General features: G+C 38.2%; 3 protein-coding genes across 3 annotated transcripts in view; 1 reads left to right on the forward strand and 2 right to left on the reverse strand.

Annotated features, from left to right (window-relative positions):
* The window catches only part of LOC110059699 (uncharacterized), a 10,289-nt gene extending 9,455 nt beyond the window's left edge, over nucleotides 1-834 (reverse strand). The window contains exon 1 of the mRNA XM_089296265.1: nucleotides 232-834. Within this exon, the coding sequence (XP_089152391.1) occupies nucleotides 232-523 (292 nt within the window). The 5' untranslated portion in view covers nucleotides 524-834. The remainder of the gene's footprint in view (nucleotides 1-231) is intronic.
* A 727-nt stretch (nucleotides 835-1,561) lies between these two features.
* Nucleotides 1,562-10,070, reverse strand: LOC110041581 (uncharacterized). The gene is made up of 4 exons (XM_020746923.2): nucleotides 9,727-10,070; nucleotides 5,138-6,754; nucleotides 3,976-4,226; nucleotides 1,562-3,070 (listed from the first exon to the last, which is right to left on the reverse strand). The coding sequence occupies exons 1-4, from the start codon at nucleotides 9,986-9,988 to the stop codon at nucleotides 2,849-2,851; spliced, it is 2,352 nt and encodes a 783-aa protein (XP_020602582.2). The 5' UTR covers nucleotides 9,989-10,070; the 3' UTR covers nucleotides 1,562-2,848.
* Nucleotides 10,067-21,751, forward strand: LOC110041681 (uncharacterized). Its single transcript, XM_089296264.1, has 8 exons — nucleotides 10,067-10,944; nucleotides 12,475-12,722; nucleotides 13,679-13,913; nucleotides 14,699-14,883; nucleotides 15,336-15,459; nucleotides 15,752-15,873; nucleotides 16,724-17,740; nucleotides 19,006-21,751. Exons 1-8 carry the CDS (start codon nucleotides 10,632-10,634, stop codon nucleotides 19,309-19,311), a joined length of 2,550 nt encoding a protein of 849 aa, XP_089152390.1. The 5' UTR covers nucleotides 10,067-10,631; the 3' UTR covers nucleotides 19,312-21,751.
* The last annotated feature ends 4,122 nt before the right edge of the window (nucleotides 21,752-25,873 follow it).

The raw sequence follows: 25,873 nt of genomic DNA on the forward strand, positions 1-25,873 counted from the left end.
TAATAAAAAAAAAGTATCATAAGACAGTTCTGGCGTTCCATAATTTTACGTCTGAGCTAAAATATAAAATCAGTTGAAGGCAGTTGGCCTTGTATAAATATTACACGGTATTCAACTGAGATCTCCTGTTTAATTGCGCGCGTGATTAACACCAGAGAACAACATACAGCGGGCCCCAAGACCTTCGGTTGATTGCACAGGTAATAAAAATAGTTTGCATCAATTTCTTACCTCTCTCCCTGATCATATCGGCCAGCCTGGTATTTCCACTTTTGTCCAGTAGCCATATCAAGTACCCGACATCTTCAGGAGAAATTTTGCCTCTTTGTCGTAGGAAATTTACAAACTCTTGTGTTTCCTTGATCTCATCAAGTCGTCCTCTGGGTAAATTGTTGTTTAGTTCCATGCACAGAAACTTCATCCGGTGCAGTTCATCTTTTGTAATTTCATCAGCAATTTTCACTAAGAAAGCATTGAACTCTTCTTCATTTGTACACGTTCGCAACGGAGTCATATCAACCATGCTTGTTGATGATCGATAAACCAGAAACGAGCTTTTCCGTTGAGCCGTCTGTTAATTACTTGTTTCCCAGAAAAATGGCTACTTAATATTCAGAATTCGCGGAAAGCCAAATACAATTGTTGCTAGTAAACAGCCTGCGGTCTCAGCCGCAATCTGCTGTTCAGAATATTTTATTCTGACATGTATGCAAAAATTCAGACGTTTTCAGACGTTTGAGATCTGAGGATATTTAAAAATATCATATTTGAAGTACGAAGCTATTCTCTGCGTGACGTCATTGATCTAGTCACGCAAAGACAAATAAAAAATTAAGTCCACGAGATGACGCCAAAGAGCGGACGGGCGAAAGAAAAATAAGGGGTCTCTGGGAGGAAAAAGGTTTCTACTGACCGAGAGCCTGGAACAGGGTATTGATCTCCACAGTAAAAGAGAGTAGCATATAGGAGAGTTCTGATTCTACTCCCCCCCCCCCCCGCCCTCACACCCATACTGCCAGGGGTATATGATGCAAACTGTGATTTCCTCTCCAAAGGGTAAACCATTTGCAGTAGATATCCACATCTCCCTGACATTCTGTCCTCCCAAAAACCAAACAATGCTCTTCAAAATATTACAGCTAATTTAACACTTTTGATTCTCCAATAGTAGTAGTAGGCCAGAGAATGAGTAGTGTTCTGAGGTTAGGTCTGAAATGGGCATCGGAGAGGATCTGGGAAACAGATCCTTCCTGTAGTCTGTAACTGGATCAAAAGTTAGGGATCCAGAGGCACAAACCCACCAGAAATCCAAGGAATCCCCCACCCCTACCATATTAAGCCCTACCACTTTTCACTTGGGTTTATTTTTTATAGCTCCAGATTACATGCATCATGTATGAATTTTATCAATTGAAAGTAACAAAACAGTAGAACAGGGGTCATCAACCTGTTATGTTTGTTTTTAAGCCCTGCCACTTTAAAATGGTCTCTACGGTCCCTGCTACATGAATATTTCATAGTTCACTATGCAGTGTAATCATCTACACATAGCACAATGTGATTTTATCTCAAAAAGCACTTCTTTTATTTTTCACTCTCATATAAATTACAGATGCACTAGTGCCCAAGGATAGATTATTTCAAGCAAATGTCTTATTTCTTAAATATAGTTAATTTGTTTTCTTTCATCTGATACACAGGCCCAACATTATGCTAAGAATTGTTTTCCTACAAATATTTGAAAAGTAATTTCCACTCTCTGTGCACCAAAGCTTGACATGTTTTAAAGTTGTTACTGTTTGAAACTGGTTTCTAGAGTGAACATACATGTAGCTGCATGAGCCATGTGTTTAGTGACTTTCTAAGGTTTCTTTAAGTCCTATAACAAAAGCAAAATATTTTTAACTACTGCTTTTCCTTCATACTTTTATGTTTACTTAATTAATGGTGTAAACTGTCTGGGCATATATTTGGTACAAATGTTATTTGACAATTTTCTGGGATGCACTTTTATCAAAGAAGGGCTAATCACTTGTTTTGCTTTTCATTCAGTTGCTAATGAATTAAACTTGATATACAAGCAAATGTATAAATATTTTCTGAAAATAAGAACTTAATGGTGGCTAAATTAGAAACAGGCAAACACTGATACGATTCCTTCTAGCTAAATGTAGGAATTGATAGAGTAAGTTGACAAAACGCAGTTTAATCTTAGTTCTCGTTCACTCCTGTTTTTGTAGGTTTGTATATGATTATTACATGAAATATTTAGCAGTGCATGTTCGAGAGAATCGTGCTGTCAAAAGTGCTTGCTGATTTAGGAGTTGTTTTTGATTAAAATAATGATTAATGAATGGAGGAGTTTCAGCTTTCACAGCCATAATAAATTTATTTATATATTAAGTTCTGTATGAGTGTTTATTCACTGGAACATGAGCGGAATGCTTTTGTTTTGCTCCAGCCTACATGTACATGTACTCATAACCATAAGACATTCATTCTGTGCTTTTGAAACACTATTTTCTATGTACTGTTGTACCTACAGTACTACTAATAATTATGTACTTACAAATTTGAAAAGCTAACAGTACTAGTGTGTCCTTGGTGCAACATAAGAGTGTATAATTTACAGTATTTTCCTATTCACCTAAGGTTTCCATATGAATGAGATTTTATTTTTACTTGCTTTTTCTACAAGGGGGGGGGGGGGGGGGGAGGGTGGGATTTGAATGAAAGATCATTGTAGATTAATCATTGTTATAAAAAAAAATGTTAAGTTCTTGTCATCAAGAAAAATGTGACATATTCAGTCATGTAGTCACCTTAGAATGCATCAACTATAAACAGTTCATTTCTCAGGCTGTGGCTCATCAATAAATGAGGATCTTTCATTAGCTAGCAGTTCCTCATTTTTGGCCTCATCACCTCGTCCAAGCCTTTCCAGGACATGCGCAATCGCTCGGTGGGTACGTACGGTCTCCTGATGATTTCCTAAAACCTTGTCTTGTATGGTTAATGCACTCTTCAGGGCCTCCAGGGCATCATTCAATTGTCCTTGGATGGCTAAAGCCTGTTAATTAAAATTAAATGCAAAATGGTTATCTATTCCCATCAGTTTCCCTCACACCTTTTGTTGAGAGTGGGCACCAACAGTCTCTTGTTGAAGATAACCCTAAAACACTATGGAAGATACCCAAAAGTACTGTACGAAACATGCCCAACCTCAAAAAGAGACCAACCCCATACTAAAAAACCATCACTACAGAAATTAAGACTTGGAGAACACAGAGACAAAAGTTTTTAAACGGTTAAGATCCTCAGTTATAGACTGGTGGAAATGGAAGTGGCTGATTCCATCGAAGATAATAAATCTGAAGGAGAGCCTCCACAGAGGCACAATCGCATCAGCTGTTTTGATCAGGATATAGCATTTAGCATTTTTAACAATTCTGAAAAGCAAGCCAAATAGGAGTAGGAAGAGTAAAAGCATTCCTTTCAGCCTTCATGGCTATGGGAGTGGCCTTGGTTTTCATTTGTACCTGGTTTTTCTGTGTCTGCCGCCTGCCGCAACTATGGGCATGATGTTCTGGGAGACTGGTCACAGGAAAACAATAAAAAAGTAAACTTTCCATATACATTATAGAATGGACAAGTACAATTTTGCCAGGGCAAGTATATCATCTGGCATGCTTGCCCAGCTGACAACTTGAAGAAAAAACCAATATGGATCCCTGCATCTTGCCTGTTTCAACATTTCTCAAGAGTTACATGTACAGTAACACTCTAGCTAGACACTAGTACATGTAGGCCATATTCATATTTTTGGTATTGGACTGGATATAGCTTGCAATCAGATAAATGTCATTTGCATTGCAACAAACTCCCCACATTAGCCTCAATTGCAAGCTACATGTACGTGTAGTTCCAGTCAAATACTGAGAATACGCAAATATCACTACTGTCTTGTAAATTTACCTTGCCAAGGCCATGGAAAGAACGTGCTGTTTCTTGGTGATCACCCAGAGAATTCTTGCGCATGCGTAATGCATCACGTAGGAATTTTATTGCACTCTCATAGTCTCCAAGAGCCTGATAAGACATGCCCATATCATCCATCAGAGTGGCTGTAAAAGGATGGTCTCCTAGCAACTCTAGATACACAGGAAGTGAGTACTCTGCCCTGTACTTATTGGCCTCTTGGTGGGCTTCATTGAAAGCATAGGCAGCTGTATAATGAAGCAAAAGAACACAACATGTAACAACGTAGCTGCTTAAGGCAGACCACAGTTTACTTTCTCTGAAGTATTCCTCTCAAGCTTACTAATAATTCATCACATTTGAAGAAAGGAAACCATGACTGTCATGGTGTTTGGATAGCATGTAGTTTTATGCTTTTATTTTTCCAGTGTTTGGCCATACTTCCAAACACCTCAAAGTTCATCAAATATATTAACTCCACTATATGTCATATTTTCTTGGTGTTTGGAAATGTGGTTAAACATGGTCTTTCATGTTTAATATATCACTTCTAATCAGCAACTGGTTTAGCCTCCCCAGGCGAGAGGAGTTAATGACCAACAGTACCATTGAATAAAGATTTTGTTTTTTCACAAAAGCAACATTACAATGTACTTTAAGTTTTAACCATACGTGACTAATATTTCACAAATTATACATGTTAGTTGTATGATAGATTTACAGGTACATGCCACATACTTGTATATTTTACTGTTAGTATCATGCAATCAAGAATTCCTTTCCAAGACCTTCTCCAGAATTAATGGTACATGTATATACAGTGTATGCTTTTAAACTCTATTTTTTGGGGGGGATTGATGGTTTTTGAGCATTGACTAAAGTCACTCACTAAAGGGACCGTGGGGGGAAGGGGCTGGTAGGGCTGTAGCCCTATCACTTTTTTGCTTGGAGTGATTTTTTTAGGCTGCAGATGTCATGGATAATTTATGAATTTTACCACTTGAATAGTGGAACAGTGACTCTTAAAGCTTGGTTGTCTTGGCCATATTTGTCAGCCCTACCAATTTAAAATGGTCTCTGCGATCCCTGCACTAGACATTTTGCTCAAGCACCACATTTGCCTTCCTCCAGTGCCCAACAACACAGGTTTGCTACTTACCTCCAAGATCTTTATAAGCAACTGCAGTGAAAATCCTATCCTTGTGTACTTTCTCTCGGATGTCAATGGCTTTTCTAATGAATGGGATTGCTTTTTCCAAATCTTTGGACTGTCCGAAACAACGGCCAAGTTTACTCAAACAAAATGCACGTACGACAGATGAGTCATCACCAAGCTCTCTTTGTATGGCGTCAGCCTCTTTGAACCTGGCAACTGCGGGTGGACATGGAAGATGACATGCACAGTGTGAAAGGATACAGTATGCCTCTGAGGTCAAGCAGTCACTGTAACGCTTCTTGTTCCCTGCTCTTTTGCAGGCATCAGTGAACTGGCCATACACTGAGAGAAACTTCTCTTTTCTGAACACCTTAGCTAAGAAAGGAGCAACTTCAACTGCTGTGTCGATGCACAGTTCATCTAAGTCAGGGTCAGCCAACGAGTCTTGCAAGGCCTGCCTTATGTTGCGCCGATTGATCAGGAACTTCTGGACTGCTTGACAACAATTCTTAGAAAGAAAGAGTGCATACAGCTCCTTTAACATGCCCAAATAGTGAATGTTGAACAATTTTTGGGCTGATTGGTAGGGTGAATACAAATCTGATTCCTGGTGTGCACGATCAATACAAAAAGACTGGATAATATTATGGACATAATACTGTTTTAACAAATAATCAAACTGAAGCATGGAGTTGTCCACAAGGTTTTGAAGCAACATTCCCAGTTTATATGCAGATAAGTCTCTCAGTAGAAACTGGGCGTCGGACACAGTGAATGACATAGGGAACACTGCTAAGGATATCAGAGCAACTTGCTGGTCAGGTTCAAGGCGGCTGAAGCAGATTCCAAGACAGTTAAAGAGCTGATGATTGTGGGACAATGAATTAAGACTGAAAGATTTAAGGGTTGATACTGGGCTCATTTGAAACTCATTTATAAGAGCACCAGCATCAACTCCTTTTGCCAGGAGAGCTGCAGTTGTGCGAAGAACCAATGGCACCCCACCGCAGTGAGACGCCAACTGTTCTGCATGTTCCTCGGACACTCTGGACTCCAGTTTCAGCAGTAATTCCTTTGCATGGTCGGGACAAAGAGAATCTAACCGAAGCTCAAACATTTCCACAGTAAAAAATGTGATGGATTGGCGTGATGTGATCAGGACTTTCACATGAGGGGCAGTTTCTGCGACAGTTTCAATGAAGTGGCAAAATTCCTCTTTTACCTGGGGGAGCAACATGTCCTCTGCATTGTCCAGAATAATGACAGAGTGTTTGGTCAATGTGCGTAGGCAGTGTTTAGCTTGCTGGATCAACCGTCCTCCGCCTGCCACTATCTGAAGTGCGCCAAGAAGGGAGTTCATCATGCCATTCATAGACGTCAAATTCCTGAGCGAGATGTAGTATACATTTGTTTTTCCTTGGGCTATCAGTTCATGTCCCACTTGGATGGCCACAGCAGATTTGCCGAAACCTGGTGGTCCAGTGATGGAAACTATTCGACAGGAATCACTTGCATTGAGTTTCTCCATTACAGTAGCACATTGTCCTTTGCGTCCCACAAAATTTGGAACTTTGCAAGGAATTCCACCCAAGTACTTAAAAGCTTCTGTAACAGCAGCCCCTAGTAAACGAGAGACAAAATATTATAAACATAAGTATTTATCACCAGCAGAGTTTCAATCTACATTCAGACAACTCAGTGTGCACATAATTTACACATTGCTATAACAATATTCCAGGGGGAAAATAGTTCTAGTGTTTCTTTTAAAATAAATTACACTATTTAGGGGGGAAGCCACATCAGCCCTAGCTGGTTTTCATGCGGGTTCTCTATCCTGGTCGAATTGGAATTTGGAGATGTTGGTTTTTATGGAGGAAGGAAAACTGACCCACATTTGGCACTGGGCCAGAATCGAGCCCAGGCCAGAGGCGGGAGGCAAGTACTCTCACCACTGCACTGTCCCACACTTTTGAATTATGAAAGCACAAGGGAAAGATTGGGTGAAAGAGAAATACTATGGGAAAATGATGTTCTAAGGCATCTGTTTGCACAATGTTTTCTAGTTCCCCTAAACTTTCATGAGTGTTAAGAATTACACATGAGAATTATTAAACATGCAGTCACAGGCCAAGCGTGGTTCTGGCTCTGCACAGGTTTATTTTTTTAGTTTTGTCAGTGACCAGACCCAATCTTCCACTCGGTCGATTTGCAAGCGGAACTAAGTTTGAATCAAGCAACTTATGATGTTTACTCGCCAAAAGCTGTTAAAACATAAAATTTAAATGTACTGAAAATTTTATGAATATTCTACTGTTTATTTAGTACAAAATATATAGTCTTTTTGTGTTATTCAAGTGCTTGATTCGAAGCGAGTATTGAATACATAAAAAGCAATTACGTCATTCATGGAATGTGTCGACATTGCAACATTGCAACTTTCTCTTGGGCAGTGTGTTGAGTAAGATGGTGCTTGTTTTGAACTTTTATTTCGCCAGGAGCTACAGTCATTGATCTAATTTTCCGAGTATATTTTTGTATGTTTAGACAAGAAAAGTGAATTGTCGTGCTGTTTTATTGAAGTGAGTTCAGAGATCGGAATGTAAAATTAAGTATTTGCAAGCCAAGCAAAGAACATGTCAGAAGATGCAAGGATTACGTCATTGGTAGGGAAATAACCACCGTACTAAAGATAACCATGGATGAAGTAATTCTTGAATTCATGCAACTCGTGTGACTTCTTTGCTAGCCCTTTACTCATGGATGGATAACACAATTAACTCATGGATGGATAACACAATTAAATTTAATCCTGACTTTTAAGAAAGAAAGCTGTTGTTAATGGTGTTACATGTACTACCGTATCATTCACGCCCATACATATCCCAAAGAAAGTTCCAGACTAAGACCATTACATCATCATAGATTTCACAAAGGCTAAGAGCAATGGTGCAATAATACAGTTTGTGTTGATCAAGTGATGTGGTGTCTACAGTAATCAATGAATCATCAAGGACTGCTTTGGAACATGCACTGTGTTACGACTGTAGTGCTAAGAAAACAGTTAAATTTTAAAAGCTCGGTTATAAGATCTTCTTGTTAAGCATTGACAAAGCTTGCATATCACTGGATTCAAAGAAAGTAAAATTTGTGACAAGACAAGCTAGTAGGGATTCACCATCACAGAACAGGCACTTTCACTTGCATGAAAATAACTCCTGAAAATAACATTGGTTGCAGAAAAATCACAGCCTCCACCAGCGACTTGCAAATGAATGAGACAAGTGAAAGTACTGTAAATCAGAATTTTTCTTTGATTTACATGAGCAGTAGATGTTTTAACTTCTTAAGTTACCAACAAAGAGATTATTTTTTCACAACATTATATGATGATAGTTATAGAGAAAGAAACATGTCTGTTTACACAGGTTTTCAGTTTCTTTTCTATTTTTGATTTTAAGGTTCTGTAGTGAACAGACATATTGAAAAATATTGTTTTCACTGCAGCAGTAATACCACCAAAAATTAAAAACTGAATAAAAAGTTATACAAATTTTTAATAAAATTAAAACCACCTTAATTTCAATTGGCACATACTGTACATGTAAATTGTTTCTAACACCTATAACCTTCTACCAAGGTAATAAAACTGTGATCAGGACAATAATTTTGCAAAAGGAACTGTTATCAGAATGACATTTGAATGCAATCAAAGGCTGCAGGTGCATTTCATCAACAACATTTTTACACCTTCATCATAGAATACAACTCGCATACATGTTGCAATTGCAAACCAGTCTGCAAAATAAGTATGTCGTGCTAAAAGAAGTACATACTGGTGATTGTTATTTTTTTGTGTGCACAACAAAAATATCTCCAGCAGCATCCCATGTAAAAAAATAGTCGGGATATTGCAGAATCTACTTCAGCTATCAAGGAAAATGCCTGAGGAAATCATGCAGGTACAGGTTGGCAGATTTGAAACTCCTATGCATTCTCTAACTGCCTTACAGGTTGAATAAAACACACATAAGCATACCGGATGACTGGGTGATACCATCGGTATCAATAAATATCATACATGGCGAGACAATCGATTAATGTGCTCCGGTTACGTCATTTTTTGGAGTACATTTAATTTACATGTACATGTATTTAGCAGATAACAATAATTTGAAAACGATTTAAGGAAAAGTTCAGCGATCATAATGATATCGAAGAGCTTAGGACCAGCGCGTCAGAAACTCTCTTTCTGTGAAGAGTGGAAGAAGTGAAAAACAAAAATAAGTTTTAACACTCTCTATATTTCTCTAATTTTCCACCCAGCTGTATTCCTCCACTCCCACCAGGAAAGTCACGTATATCACGTACTTAAATTCTTAGCACGAAAACTGTAAAAAACACTATTATCAAAACTATCAGTAAATATTACTTTTGTAAATGACGGTGCAACTAATTTTCATCAGGCGGGGGAGTGATCATAAAGCCGCCCGCTAATTGTTTGTCGTAATCAAAATATATGCTTATTTTGGGTTAGCTTCATCCAATTTTCGTGCACGAACCGCTTATTTACACAGTGCTGCATGGTGACTTACTTTCTACTCCAAGAAGACGATTTCTGAGATCGTGCCGTCCAATGTGGAACAGTAAAGAAGAGAGTGGATCCTTGTTCTCATCGCTCAGGTCGCAGCAATGAATCAGCTCAAGGAAAAGTTCTCGCGGACGTGTGACTGTCTCGAGATGGCTTGCTGGAACCGTCCCCTCGCACAAAAACTTCAGGTTCTCGAAATCTTCATCTGTAAGTTCCCGGCCAATTGACAGCAGCAAAGAGAGGAAAGCTGGGTCTCCTGAATTCATGAGGGATTAAAATGGTGAAAATTAGAATCAAATGAAAACCACCTTGTCACATATTGAGTTTATCGAGAAATGGCGGAATATATTTTCATACTGGAACTAGTTACCAGACTCTTCGAGCTTATGATTGACATTTGATGCAAAATCCTGCAAAATGGCGGACGGGTTGAATGGAAAGTTGCCATAAACGGAAAGTTAGCGAAATGCTTGGCTTAAGTGTCTTTATTTGTCACAGTCTTGGTTAATATTCGTTCCCTTGTTCATCAGTCAGTGATTGAGAAAGAATCGGCGCCATTCGACCTCAAACCACAACGCAAAATGCTGACAGTTGCCGGGAGCTAGTGGCAACAACGTTATGGCATCTTGCTGTTCTGCTCCGATGCTCGAACTACTGTGTCAAAGATTAACGCAACTGGCATTAAAAGGAAAGAATTGATATGGAACAGACTTCTAGTCTTCGAGAGGATGGAACTTTTGATTCACAGAAGGCCGTGTTCAATTATTTTACAGCCAATGTTCTAAATGGATTTCTGGACGCGCTTAATTAAATTAATCGTAATTAAGCTTAAGTTTGTTTATGTTTTTCTTGATAAGTAAGCTTACATTGTAACCTTTTACTACAAAAAGGCCATTGTTAAGGAGAAAAATGCTTCAAAATAATTCAATTCTGGAGAATGAAACCCAGCCTCAAGAAGAAACACAGACTGATGATTTGATTTTTAGTGACAGCGAGGAACCTCCTATAGAACAAGAACCTTTAATACAACCACTACCGCCCAAGGACACTTTTGATGGAGGGCTCCTTATAGTTTGGGGTTGTGGAGAATTTGGTCAGCATGGTCATGGACATTCTGAAGATGTACCCTGTTGTGATGCTATAGGAAGTCCTGTTTGGCTCGGTCAAGAAAGGATGGTGGTTGAAGTAGCTTGTGGTTCAAGCCATACCCTGATCCTTACAGGTTAGTAACTCAAGTCAATCAAATGTTTGGAAATCGAACTTGATCAAAGTCAATCCATGGATAGAGTTCAATTTAGTTAGGCAATCAAACATAATCAAACACTGAACTTTGTGTGAGATCGATTTCCAAACCAATCAAACTCAATCAAACAAATCGAGCTCAATCAAACTTAATCCATCAGATTGTGTTTGATTAAATTCGAGAGCTGAACTCAACGGAACACATTCCAATAGTCATAGATTGCATTTGATCATGTTCGATTAATAAATTGGCTTGAACAAGGATCATGTTATGTGGTCTCAAAAACATGAAAAAAGTGTTCTACCAAAGTGACTCAAACCTCAAAAAACCCATTATTGATTTTCAATGGTATTTTTACCAAAATCACGAGTTCAGAAATCAAACATTTGAGTGAGTTCTATTGTTCAATTATTTTTGTGTGAGTTCAATTTCCTTCAATTGCCAAAGTCGGTCAAACTCAATCCACAATTAATTGAGTTCGATTGAGTTCGATTGAAACTCAGTTCAACTGGATTGGACTGATTACGCTGGGGTAACTTAACAGGTAGAACAGTTAAGTACCAGTGTAAACTGCTGCTTATAAGCCCAACTAAAAACCCTTACAAAGTTGTATAAGCCTAAGGCTTATAAGAACACTTAACAGTATTTAAATGGTGATTGGGCCAAGTAGAGTGCAATATTGAGGGACTATTTTTGCAAATGAATTCAAAAATCAAATGTCAACAGCACAATGCTAATTAGAAATTACAAAGTTAACATGATTACTCTTAGTTTGAATTGTATGACACAAGGTCCAGTAACCACATCGTACCGTTAAATGCCATTAATTTCGATACTCAGAAGTCTTTATTTAGGTGGCTCCATCAAAAAAAGAATTATTATTTAAAAAGTTCTAAAACTTTGCCCATGGTGATTATGTTTTGAATATTGCAACTAGAAGCAAATCTTGTGTAGTGTACCCTACCCTACCCTAATGTACCCTACTCACACGTATAAAGAATTGGGTATTTAAATTGTCAAATGAAAACTAAAATTTCAATTACAGTGTAGATCAATAATGCAGTCTAATTTGGCCCATGCCTATAAGATAATTATGTTAGAATTTGAAACTTCTTATGATCATTAAATTTGTGCAAGAAGTCACCTGGATCAATGAGATGTCTTCATGTTCTTCGCCATGAGCTCAATTTTCAGCTGCTGTAAGGAAATAAAAGCTTTTTCCCCTTCTTTAATTCTGCTACAGTAGCTCAGAGTGACGGTGGGATCAGAGAAGTGAGAGGCAAAATGATCACAGAGAAAATGCTGTACAAGTTATGTGATCATTGTTATTCTCAGCAAAAGCTGTGCAATTTCACCCTTGCAATTTGTTAAGTTCTCAGCAAAAATTCCATGTTATCTCATGGTATTACCCTTATTACATGTCATTAATCCAGTCAACTTTTGGACAGAGAATCAGTTGAATGAGAACACTATTACACAAGACAACTCAATGGCCATTTCTCTGTTTAGATGATAATAAGGTGTACAGCTGGGGAAACAGTAACAGTGGCCAGTTAGGTGTGGGTACCACAGAGACCAGCCCTCATCCCCGCCCACTGCACATCGGTGTGTCATCAGGTACCAAACTAAGAGGAATCACCTGTGGAACAAGACACAGCTTTGTGTGGACACAAGATGGAGACTGCTTCAGTTTTGGAAATAACTACAGTGCTCAGTTAGGTTATGATTTCAGAAAGCCTGATTTCAAGGAAAACCAGGTGTGAATTTCATAGTTTTTGCCAACATATACTCTATATTAGTAATTATTTGATATAGCAATAAATAGAGGATAATTCTTGGACACACGTACATGTAGATATGGAATATCTCTTCAAGTGTTCAACTCAATATCCCACGAATGAGTGCAGCGAACAAGTGCAAAAGAAAGTTGAACAACCAGAGAGATATTCCATATCTACAAACAACCATGTACATGTATCATTTTGTTTATTATAATTATAAACATACTGATAACAATGTTTTCAACAATTTTTTGAAGAGATTATACCACTTTTGGAAGATTTCCAAAGATTCTCCAAAAATTGTCCAAAGGCCACACAAACATTTTTAGACATTTTTCCAAAAATTTCCAAAGATTATTGAAGATTTCGGAAGGTAACCAAAAATTGCCGAAGACTTTCAGGGAAGATCCAAAGATGCTTCATACACCAACAAATTTAAGTACAGTTTAAGGGTCAAACATGATATCAGTGAAGTCAGTGATATCTTCATTAGTGAGGATATGGAAAATACGCCACCAAAGTCCTGGATGTGGTTTTGTATGAATTTTATTAGTGGTGTATTTTTCAGTAAAACACTCTTGTTTATATAATAAAAAGATAAATGTATGGCAAGTACAACGTAATACAGACTGTGAATTTCACATGGAGTACGTGTAAATCTTGGAAATTTGTTTAAATGTGCACTGTAAAATTACCGTAAAAATGAAGTTACATACAATAATATGTACAAAATTGTGAAGTTCTGAATGAGCCATTTTTCGTATTATCAGGACTGCACTGGACTGGAATTAACTTGTAGTGGATGCTAAGGCCAGATAAAATCATTGACTATATGCAATGTAAGGTGATAAAAACTACAGTGTGTAAAAGTCTCCAGTTTTCATTAGATTTTAGTTTTATCTTTATCTCTGTTTTATTTCCTGGCCATTTAGCTCAAGCCAATTTTTGTGGACACTCTTTTACATCGCCCAGTTTCCCAAGTGGCCTGTGGAGCTCGTCATTCTTTGTTTTTGTTTACAAATGGGCAAGTCGCAGCTGTTGGTGTCAACAACAGGGGTCAGATTGGCTGTGGTGACACAGTAGATGCTATCTGTCCAAAGACGATCCCTGATTTACCTGCCATTTCAATTATTGCATGTGGTAACAGTCACAACATAGCTGCTGATGGTAAGTATATTTAGTATATACAGTCATGTAACTTGTATGGTATAAACCAGGTCACTGACCTATTTACACTACTCAGTCTATTATCCCTTACTCAATCTCATGGTATACAGTGTGTACATGTACATCCAATCCTCAAAAAAATGATTTTTATTCTGTTCAGTAACAATGACTATGATCCCTGATTCATGTACTGTAGTTGTTGCTTGGTTTCAAATAATTTGTTAGTCAGCTTACTACTGAATCTCTAAATCCAGCACTCACTCTGGCTAATCTAAATAACAAGGAGATCATATTAAGGTGGGGCCAGGGGGGAGGGGTACTTAAATTGTGTTTGGGTACAGGATTGCCACTGGAGGTTTGAAACCCTGACCCTGCTTGGAACAAAGAAAACCTTAAATACACTCTCTGTAGAGGACAACACTTTCTATTTTGGTGTTGACTGATGATCAGCTAAACATCGGCAACATTTCTAATTTTGGATTGGAGACAGTGTAAATTGCATTTCTAAACACCACGGAGAGTGTTGAGAAAATAATGTGGATTGAAGTATTTTCACCATACTGTGAGGTATTCGGAAATGAGATGAAACACTCTCAAGTTTTTGCTACTTCTTCCCAAGCAGAATTAAAAGTAAGGAGAAAAAATGAAATACATGTATTTTAAGAATCTCTGCTACACTGTAAGTGAGATTGTAATATCAAAACCAGTGGTTATGGCTATTATTTATTTTCTTTCAAGTTTTTGAGTTAATATTAAGTTTAAGAAGGTTGTTTTGAATATTTTAGTTCATGGACATGTGTATGTGTGGGGATACAGTAAAGCATGTGGCTCCAAAACGGATGTTTTGTCACCGTTGTCTGTGTACTCATGCAGTGAACAAGACAGTGTGGTGGATATGGCTGGTGGTGACTCACACTCCATGCTCCTTACATCAAGTGGTACAGTGTATTCTTGGGGAAATAATTTTGAGGTAAGAAAAATATGAATTTAAGGTTGTGATTTTTTCCTTTTTGGGGGGGGAGGGAGGGGGGACAGCATTTCTTGAACAGCTAATTCTCAAATAGTGCCGAAAGGATTTTGAAAATTACAGATAGTATTAGCACGTGTACATGTTGATAAGGGCTGGCACCTAGCTAAGTTTTCTTTCTTTTCAATGCTCTATGTATAACTGTTTTATGCATTTCATAATTATGACATGGTATAAATTGTAGAACCTGGTTACTAGTAAACGGTAGTGCAAGAAACTGGGTTTTTTTTCTTGGTGTGTGTGGCCTCTGACCAAATGTGTTAGATACTTCAAAACCCACAATTACTGGAGTGTTTTCAAAAAGGATATGCTATGAATTTTCTAACAAACACTGCACTATTAAAAAAACACTTTCCTTAAATCTCTTTTTTTTTACTCTGTTTCTTCAATTTAAGGGTCAACTGGGACTTGGAAAATCTGTGAAGTTTCTCAGCAAGCCAACAGAATTAAGCTCCAGCTTACTTCCTGGAAAAGTGATGAGTGTGTCTGTTGGTGAAAACACTTGTGCCGCAGTTACTGGTATGTTAAAAATTGATGGTAGGCAACATCTGATTGTTAGCCTTGATGTAATTTAGATTTTATGGTAAGCATCTTTCAGAGTTGGTTAGCATTTGTACGTAGCTATATGAAAGTGGTTCAGCCCAGGCTGTTTTGTTGATGCAAGTTGATACAGCAGGCTGTTTTCAATTCTGACAAATAGTGCCTCACTTAAATACAGTTGACTGTCGTCTATGGAATGGTTCCAGCTCTAACCTAGCATTTGAAAAAGGTAGGTGCCATCATTAATTTTTTTTTTGTTTTTAATCTGTAGAGGATGGCAAGCTGTATTTGTGGGGCAAAAATGCCAGTCAGGTTATCCGTGATGACGAAAGCAGCAGGTTTTTCCAGTTTGAACCTTACCATGTCCACCTGGGAGTGTGGAAAGCAATGAAGGTCAGTTATTGGGTGTAGATATAATGATCGAATTGCATACCAGCATGAGTGGGGATCAAGCCCTCGTATAACAGCAAGTTGACGTGCTCCACACTCTGTCTGTCATGTAAATGAGAGAGCTCTGCATCCTACTTTTAAGATGAGGCTTTAAAAAGAGGTCTGAACTGATCCCTCGTTTTAAAAGTACAGTGGCAAAATGCAACGCGATATTTTTTAGCCGACTAAGTCGTACAGCACTGCTCTTCGGTCTGTTGTGAAACCTACATGTAGGAAGTCCGAATTAAAGAAAGAAAATGTTCCTTTTGGGGCATTTTTTGATAACAACGTTCTTACTTCTGGCAATATTTCGTGCAATATTCTTCCCCGCAGTTTTGTTATGACGCGAGTAATGTTTAGTGTAAATAATGTTTAGTGTAGCATGTCCATAAGACTATCCGTCTTGTAAATTAGTCATTGTAATTGTCTTGAAAGGTAGAATTTGCTTTGACATTTTAACCTCAGTGACTAATATATGTGGTCTTGTGCACTGCAGACCTCCGCCTGACAGCTTATCAGGCACAAATAAAGGTTGGTCACGCAACAATGTAACGCATTGCCTTCTATTTTGAAGTAGCTAGGCCGCCATTGCGAGAAAACAAATAAGTTCAGCAATGCTAAAACCAGTACACTTGTACATGGAACTCCTTTGCCATGCATGTGTAAGGGTTCTGCATATTGCTTTCAGTTTCAAGTATTATCAAATCCTAACTTCTCGAAACCTGTCTCTTTGGATGTGTTACAAACAAGGAACGGAGAAGTATGATAGTCATGTGTATGGGAAGAGGTTCTTGAGCAGTAAATTATTTTGCAGGTTTCTTGTGGCTCCTGGCATGTGGCATGTGTAGTTTGTGCCAATGAGGGAAACAAGACAACTGAAATAAACGAGGAAAATTCTGAAATAAAATCAATAAATGGTGAAATAGAAGTCAAGTGTGGCTTTTTGGATAGCTTGAATAATCAAAGGAACGATAAAGAGAAGATTGAACTAAACAGGGAAATTGGCGAGAAGTCTTCAGTTGCACCTGCTGTTAGCCTCAGGGATAACGAACCACCTCACAGAGGAGTGGTTAACGGTGTAATAAACAATAAAAATCAAGGAAGAATTGAATTGCTTCTTGCAGCTGCTAATGATGAAGTAAACAAAGGCATTGTAGAACGGGTTAATAGTTCTCATAGAGCCGGCGAAGATAACTTTGATAAAGAAGTTGAAGAAGATAGTGATTTTGATGATAAGGCTGTGGACGACACAAGCTTTTTCGAGCCTGTGGTAGAACAAATTTTAGAAGAGAAATCTGAAGTGATTAAGACAAGTGCCATTGAAGAGAAACCTGGCCACGTGCTTAAAGTAATGGATGAAGAAAAGCCAGCTCGTAGCTTAAACATAGAAACATTATTGGATGACACAAGAGCAGAAGAAATAGGCGAACAAGTAGCTGAGAAAACTAACGAGGACTGTGCATCCAAAGAAAGCAATAACATTGAACATGAGTTTGAACATGGGTCTGAAACTGTCGAGGCAGCTTGCGTAGAGCAGGAGAAGCCGGTTGTTGAGAACAAAGAAATCACTAGTCGTGTAACAAGAACAAGAGCTTATTCAGAGCAACGCAGCGGTACAGACAGTCATCTTGCATCGCAAGACATTTCATCTGCTCTACGGAGTGGATCTCTTGAAAGTATGAAGCTTTATCGACAACAGGACGATGTTACGAAAGGTTCAAGACCCAGTCGACTTACTTACAGCCCTCCTGCTAACGCGAGGAGCCCGGTGGGACATTTGAGGAGGGAGAAAAAACCTGCCAGAATGTTACGTCATGCATCCTTCGACTCGGTATGTAACGTTCTAAACTTGTCTAATGTAACCGTACTGTGGCATATAGCAAGCTGTCTATAAGCTGTAGTAGTTTTGGAAATTATTTTGTCTGGTTGCATGTAACTGTCTCGAAAAGGTGCTTCTTCCCCCGATATGGTTTTTGTTGTTCAAAAGTAATATTTACAACTACAAAACTTTCGTCACTGGGTCAAGGAAAATTATCCTCTGTTATCATAGTTTTGTTAGGGGGAGGAGGTAAATTCAACTGGAATTTTCTGTTCTTCGCCTTATCTTTTAAGCTTGACCTGCACTCTTTCTCGCCAACGCGAACATATTTCGCGGACTGCTTCATTCTACTTTTAAGGTCGGCACACGCGAGGGGACTATTCCCTGCGACTAGTCGCCAATACAAGTCCCATCGTGTGAACTAGCCATTTTTACCACAACCTCTAGTTGCAGGGACTGAAAGTTGGTCCCTACGACTAGTTCCACGAATTCAAACTGGTTTGAATTTTTGGGACAAGCCCCTGCGACTTGTTCCTCAAAACGCTTCGTGTGAACTGTTCGTGGGACAAGTCCCTGCGACCAGTCTCTTCGTGTAAACTCTTCAGGGGACTAGTTGCAGAGACTAGTTCCCTCGCGTGTGCCGTCCTTTATGGATCAATACTACCACACTTTATCAAGTGATTTTACAAGATTGGTATCACACGAATGCCCAATCATTGTTAAACAAGTTGTGGTTATCTTCATAGCATTATAGGGTTCCATAGCAACGATACAGCTTGTTAAAACCACCCTTAATTTTAGCTTTAAGTGCCTATAATTCAAAAACAGCTCGTTGAAACTCATTGTGTGTTATAGAATTATATTGGGCATGTTAAGATAAAACGTCTTGCAAATTTAAACAAATTTTGTAGGAGGGTTTCAAAACCGTTTCAAATTTTCGAAAATTTAAGGTGGCTCTGAACCTCCCTGAAGAATTCCTTTTAAAACTTTCCAAAACGTTGTATCTTATCATGCTTATCAGAATTTGATCTTAAAAAATGAGCTTAAAATTGAGGGTGTTTTTAACAGAATGTACCGTTGCTGTGATAGCTTATTTCGCCATGAAGATGACCACAACTTGTGTAACAGTGACTGGGCATTTATATTTGTTTGCATTTGGATCCGTCAAAATATAACTGCTGGAAAGTGTTACAAACTGTTCCCAGCCACCTTAGTAGAGTTTTCCAGCTCTACTCTTCTTTTATATTATGGACAGTATTTTCTTACTCCTTCCACAGGACTACCACTTGCCTAATCAGCCTGTGCACACAGTGGACATTAATATCACACCTTCGCATCTCCGTCCCCACCCTCCCATAAATCGCACTCAATCTAGCCCCAGTCTCTACTCGTCAAACCTAATCAGGAGTCCACTCGGTACGAGAAGGAAAACTTCCACGTCGGCAAAGGTTCCCAGGCCACCCACGTCCAGTTTGAACAGTGAGGAGGGTCTCCCACCCAGGCCCCCTGCTCGAGGCGTCAGGCGTCCTCTTGAACTCAACCTCGTGTTTTCATCCGGGACATCTTGGCGTAAGAGGAAGTGATTAAAGTGTAGCGGTTTAAGTGGACCTCATTATCTCTAAACAAATTGTTTTACATGCTCATGTATGTTCCTAATACAGCGTTCACGGTAGCACCAAGACATGTTTATAAGCCTGTCTAAACGAATCATGTTTCCTCTAATCATTTATAACTGTATTGCTCATATTATGTTTACAATTTGTGTAGAGGAGAAGGAGGGTTTATTGAATCGTAAAATAATTTTGTACAAAACTATAACAAGCAATACAACAATTCAGCCTAAGATCCGAACAGTGAAGAGACTTCTGCAGGGTTGCCACGGTCAGGGAAAAGTCAGGGAAAATTAGATTTTATTCAAGGTCAGGGAAAAGTCAGGGAGTTTGTGTCAGGTCAGGGAATTTCTAAATCCCTATTCAAAGTCAGGGAAGTTTATCTTATGGTTGGCGCAAATTATTTTATTAGATGTTTTCGTATAGACAAGGCAATTTTGTTTTAAAATTATCTGAGCCATCCTTATTTTTGTTGATCCATGGCCAGAATAATCATCCTGCTCGGTCAGTGAAGATTGTTTTACAGTCAGAGAAAAGTCAGGGAAAAGTCAGGGAAAAGTCAGGGATTTTTTTTGTTCCAGTAGGTGGCAACCTTGTTCTGATAGTCCAACGTTAGGTACAGTATTTGTTTGCGTATCAGAGGAGGGTTTTTATTACATTATTCCACTTTCAAAGGGGGAGGGGCTTATTAGAGAGGTCGAAACTTAATAAAGCTTTTACGCTAAGCACTCTAAAGCATGTTTTACTAAAGCACTTTTCATAATTAAGCATGAACCATTCGTGATTAGTATACATTGTACGAAACATGTTTTGCCCTGGTATTAACGCTGTGAGACAGCCGTCCGTCCAAAGGTACGGTTTAAGCTTATTGACTGACCCATTCAACGATATTTATAGTTCTTAAGCTCGTCGCATACTGAATGTCACGTCCATGTCATTTAGTTAGTTGTAAAAAAAAAGATGGAGTGTATTTATTAGAGCTTAGAATATGGTGAAAAGCGATAGTAACTATTTATATTAAACAGAAACTAGATAATAATTTAGTTCAGTCGAAAAACCAGCGTTCTTTATTTACGTAGGTTTAAGCGCTTGATTTATGTATTTTCCAGGGTTTATACAGGGAGCTAGTATTTGATCAATTTTACACGCATAAACAATTGTAACTTTGACTTAAACGCCTTTTATGGTTATAGTAAGTGTTCAAAATTTTATGCGTAATTCTATTTTGAGAGCAGAGGCTGCTCGTTTGTAATTTTCTCAGTTTTGAGCTCGAAATGTTAAAATGTTCCTATTTTTACAATTTTGAAACAATGAAAATCCATTAATGTATCCACTAAATCGTCCCGAAACGCATTTCAACATCACTTCCAGGTTGTGCTTTAACAACTTGATTGTCTTGATTCATAACGTACTAATATTACATCAAGTGAAAAAAGTAATACGGGAAACTTACGCGCAACATTGTTGCAATGCAAATTGAAAAGCGTTGTTGTACTTATTTCCAACTGTTTATAAGTTGCGACAACATGTTGCTCACAGTATAATTTGTATATACTTTATGTAACTTGTTACTGCCACTTGCAGCACGGGTGGTTATGAGTGAAACAGCGCTTTTCAAGTTGCAATACAACATTGTTGCACATGTGTCGCCCGGATTTCCTATCCAAACTTCTTCATTTCCCTCGTTCTTGGCAAGTTCTTACAATTTTGGTTTTTCCTTCATTTTCTTAACCTCGAAATTTATGAATTTGAGAGTCAAATTAACCATGTAGAGTTGTTTTTAGATGCATGAACTACAATCCTGGCCAAAAATCTTGGGACACTGCACTTTTGCCAACATGTTTTTCTGTCCACCTCCCTCTCCCCACCCCCGACACAGTGTTGATGCTGATCCATCCAATGTAGACCCACTATTCCAACATTGCCTTTTTTCTCGGAGGAGTGAGGGGAGGGCTCGGAAAATTGAATAATGACTTCCCACTTCAGTATAATGCGTTTCCAGTTGGCATTCTGTCAAGTGTCTCAAGGACTTTTGGCCAGGATTGTAGGTACCAGATATGATAATTGATTGATAATTACATACAATACAATATAATAACAATTACATACAATACAATATGATAATTGATTTTGCTTGTCTATTTAAACAGCTGCCAGTAACTTTAAAATTTGCTTCATGTTTATAACTCTATGGCACAGGTGTAGAGTTATATCTTTATTTGTGCAAAGATATAGTATATTATTTTATTACGTCTTAGAATGTTTTGATAAGCGATATCACTAGTAGGATTTGTACTGTTGAAAATATTTAGTTAATACAAGTTTTGTATTTAAAAGTCGTTCACATCAGGAGACGACGTTTAATTTTTTTTTTCTGGTAATCTTGACAAGTAAAACAGGATTTTTAAAACCAGATGGTTTGTGTGTGTGTTTTGTTCTGTTTCTATGTGTGAACGAGCTTAATCCCTTGGTGTTTCCAATAGTCTGCTGTGGCATTAAGTGTGAAGCCAAAGTTCTTCATGGTTGTTAGTCTACTAAACATTTATAGACGAAAAGTTCAAATAAATTGCGATTGTAAACTGAGCTAAAATAATAAATGCTTGTGCAACTAAATTAACTAACTGTTGGTATAGTGCAGTCGTATTGTACATTACATCACAGTAATGAGAACATAAAGGCAGGCAATTGTAACGGGTCATTTGATCAAGTAAGAACGTTTTGTCTTAAGTTGCTTTAATGGTCCAGCATTTATTTTAGACCTAAGGCATTCTTTCTTCCTGAGAGAGCAAGAAGAGTCCTGGTACTGGAGAACGTGCTACAAAGGTTAACCGTCTAGCAAAGACCTCTTGTCGTCGCGAGGAGTACTTTCTTTGGTCTAGCGGTGACCGAAAAAAGACAACAGATTGTAATCAGTTCAAGCAGTTATTTTGTCTCCTCTACACAACAACATACATTGCGTTAAGCCAAATAATTTTACTTTGGGTGGGCCTGGCGGTTCTGCATGAGGCCAAGATCACCAACACGTTAATGATACCCTACCTTAATAACAGAGTATTACTACCCTTGGTGCTCCTGTTCTAGTACTTAATCCTTTTCAAGATGTCCGCCATTGTGGATCCACCATCTTGGATTTCATAATTTTTAGCGGCTCCAAAATTGATTTCAAAATATATATATAAAGATTACAAGAACTGTAAAAGTTTTGAATAAATCCCTTTATAAAACCTAAAATCTCACTGAAACAGAAGTATTAACTTAAAAAAACCACTAAATTGGAAACGTCGTCTCCAAATAATTGACTCATCAAACAGTTTCCTGATAAATTTTAAGAAAAATAATAACATTTGACCTTTGTATGTTGAATGCTGTTAAAGTAAGGAAAGTGAAATCACCGCGGTTACTTAAAGTCCTTCCCACCCCTGGCTAAAATTTGTTAATAACACCTTTCAAATCGATTATCTCGTGTCAGTGAAATCATGACTGGTTCCTTGATATGAATCTAAAAGGTGTGCACCCGCATGCATGCACTTGGATGGCAGTAAATCTGAATGCAGTCTCCAGGGTAATATCACATGGTCTGAAATATGCGGGGCGACAAACCACAAGATACGGATTCTATATTTAGCGGTGGCATGGGAAGCCATTAGAGGCTACTGAAGGAATTAACCATTGTGGAATCATACATTAGGTAGGATGCTTTTCATTTCTATGTATAGAAATAGATGTCATTGGTCTGCAGCCATCTATTTGAACAGGACTTGCAACGTTGTAATATTTGCCACCGTTGGCCCAAGTAAGAAGCAACCATTGTTTTGTTATTTACTTGAGAGTTCAACTACTGAAACGGCTCTTAACTTAGTAGGCAGCTTAAAGTGAAAGCTCTTTTCCTTTGGAAAGTGAGATATCTAGAGCAAATATAAAAAAAAAACGCTTTGTCTAGCTTTTATCTACAATCTATCAATATCTACCTTTTCATCTATACTTATTTTTCATCTTCCGCAGAACAGTTTTGTTTTTAACACCCCACAAGGGCTGAGGGAATAACTATTGCATCACATTTTTATAGCCATCATTGTTTGGTTGAAGTTAATTGTTTTGTCTTTCAAGTCGGTTCTTGTTTGTTGGTGGACGAAAACAAAACGCGATGAAAGGTGAACTTCTCAAACGACTGAAACTTCTTTCGATCATTTTTGTCCCTGGGTTTGACGTTTTTTTTTTTTTTTTATTTCCTTCAATTTGTAGCCCGGTGCCAAATCAATACAGATGTAAAGAGCTGGAAAAAGGTTAGTTCCACTTGCACCAGTCAAGAACGGTCTAACTCGTGTGATTCAGGGGTGTTTTTCCTAAATTGACAATGAGCGATTGAAGTTATTGGACAACCCTTATTTTAAGCATAGCCCATGCTGGAACTACCTGGATTTGCCTTTCCACCTGTAGCACTTTATGTGGGGCTACAAAAGACTGTTACTCTGGTTACTGCTTAAAATTCTAAAATATATCGGTCTATTTGCTGACGTTTGGAAAAGAGCTAAATTCGGGCACTTCGAGTACAAAGGCCTTTTACACTTGCCCTGTGTTTACTAAGCACCCAACTGAGCCACCGCGAAGGCTATTGGCAAACGATTTCGTAGTAACGAGCGCCTGTGTAAATTGTCCTGTTCCTTTATTAAAAGGTGTTCCCTCTTCTTTATGTAAAGCTTATGGTGTTGATTTGTCTCTCGATTTGATTTCATTTTTACATTTTTACGTTTCATCTCAAATAGCCAATGACGGTGCTATATTTAATGTGTAAGAAATGCGTGATCGTGTGTTAGATTCATTACAGATGTACTCCCGCAGTTTTAAATTGTATTTGTAAACCAATACGGCATAGCTATCTTCGTTCTAGCAATTCTTGACTCTTGCTGGGTCGTAAGATCGATTTCTAAACGTCTATTTTTTTTTTTGTTTATGTTTATTTACGTCCCTGTCGAATAAAGATCCAAACAATATAGGTTCATTTCGCTAACAGCAGGACGGGCGAAATTCAGCTATAGCGAAGGTAGCCCTTGATGAACGCTGCAATATTACGGGTTAGATGTGATTCCTTTGTGTTATTACCTCAAGTTACGTGGAATGCCGATAAATCGAGTCTCCAAGGGAAACAAGGTTTGGTTTGAAAAATGGGGTAGTTCGAGGAATGGGGGTTAAAATTAGTGCTGGACTGAGTGGAGGGAAACGACTTTTAGTTCGAAGAGTTCAATCATCAACTGAACCAAATTACAGCAGGTTTCGTCTTTTGAGTTGTCGATATCCTTTCCTCAGGGCACTTGTGTCCAGACCCTTCTCTAATTTTACTGCGCAACCACTCGCTCGCGGCTCGTGATTCCACAGCCACTTTGACAATGTTATGACGCAATTTATCATCAATAAGAGGACAGACGCATAAAAAACTGACGTCAATTTGTTTTTTTACAATAACAAGACCCCAAAAAAGGGTCAAATGCCGGGAATAAATGAATAAATTTGCCGTAAACCGTAAACAAAGATGAGTGAATTTTATTCAAAATGACGCGAACATTGTCAATAGCTTTTCTCGCTTTTTGATTGGCCAGTTAAAAAAGTTCATTAAATTTCATTGGTAAAAAGTTGACAGTTTGACAGCTTAAAACTTGAAAGCTTGCATAAATTAAAATTTTATCCGTCTGTACTCTTATTGATGATAAAAACTGAGCCAATCGGCGCGCGAGAAATTGGACAGTTATTGTAAAAACTGAAATTGAAGTCTTGGCATCCGATTCATTCATTATTCACAGAGTCCAAAAGCGTTTTGAATTCAGTAAGGTGCGTAGTTCTATCGTACTTTTACTTTCTTAATCGTCGGGAAGGGCCTTAATTTCAGCGAAATCTGTTTTAAGGTTGTTCGCGCCCATTGTTTCTGCGCATCCTTACTGCACACGATATTTGTGTCGCCGGTTCGTGCCACGTCCTTAAATTGCTTTTTATTTATTATGGACAGAAAGGTTCGCCTCTCTGTAGCTAACTGCTACCAATCATATCACAAATGTTTTAAAACAAAAATTCGTAACCAACTTCTTTTCCACTTAACCACGCTGCTAATTTTATAGTATGCTTTAACCAAGTGCGTGATCAATTATTTAGTAATGTAGAAATTAGCAATTTTTGGTCTTTCCTTATACATGTTGATGAAAAATTTATATTTCGTTAGTTGCCGTCTTAGAAAGGACTTTTCAAGCAAGTTTTCTCAGCGGTAGGTAAGAGTCATGGGAGGTAAAAATAAGTAATAATGGTGCGGATCGGGACTCGTTAATGAATTCCAACTCAAGACCTAGTTGTGGGGCAAGTCGCTTCTCTTTGATCTCGTCACGTTATCAAAATGTACACGTTTATTTCGTTAGCAGGTTTTAGCCAAACACTTAAAAGAAAACTTAAAAAACGATACCCATACAGGTAGCTAAAAATTGTTTTCATCATACTGTTCAGAATGTCGAAGAAAAAAAATGTTCAAATGTTGTTGTTTATACTGGTCAATTTG

This window comes from Orbicella faveolata, unplaced genomic scaffold (assembly GCF_042242905.1).
Source record: "Orbicella faveolata isolate gen_17 unplaced genomic scaffold, um_ofav_v1 contig_26, whole genome shotgun sequence".
Lineage (NCBI taxonomy): Eukaryota > Metazoa > Cnidaria > Anthozoa > Scleractinia > Merulinidae > Orbicella > Orbicella faveolata.

Excerpts from the sequence above, each read along its gene's own strand:
- LOC110041681 (XM_089296264.1), top strand. The coding sequence starts at position 10,632 with ATGCTTCAAAATAATTCAATTCTGGAGAATGAAACCCAGCCTCAAGAA. Across the intron at positions 15,460-15,751 it reads CACTTGTGCCGCAGTTACTG|AGGATGGCAAGCTGTATTTG; the intron begins GTATGTTAAAAA and ends TTTAATCTGTAG. Across the intron at positions 17,741-19,005 it reads GTCATGCATCCTTCGACTCG|GACTACCACTTGCCTAATCA; the intron begins GTATGTAACGTT and ends CTCCTTCCACAG.
- LOC110041581 (XM_020746923.2), bottom strand. The coding sequence starts at position 9,988 with ATGAATTCAGGAGACCCAGCTTTCCTCTCTTTGCTGCTGTCAATTGGC. Across the intron at positions 6,755-9,726 it reads TCGTCTTCTTGGAGTAGAAA|GGGCTGCTGTTACAGAAGCT; the intron begins GTAAGTCACCAT and ends CTCGTTTACTAG. Across the intron at positions 3,071-3,975 it reads CTTTCCATGGCCTTGGCAAG|GCTTTAGCCATCCAAGGACA; the intron begins GTAAATTTACAA and ends TTTAATTAACAG.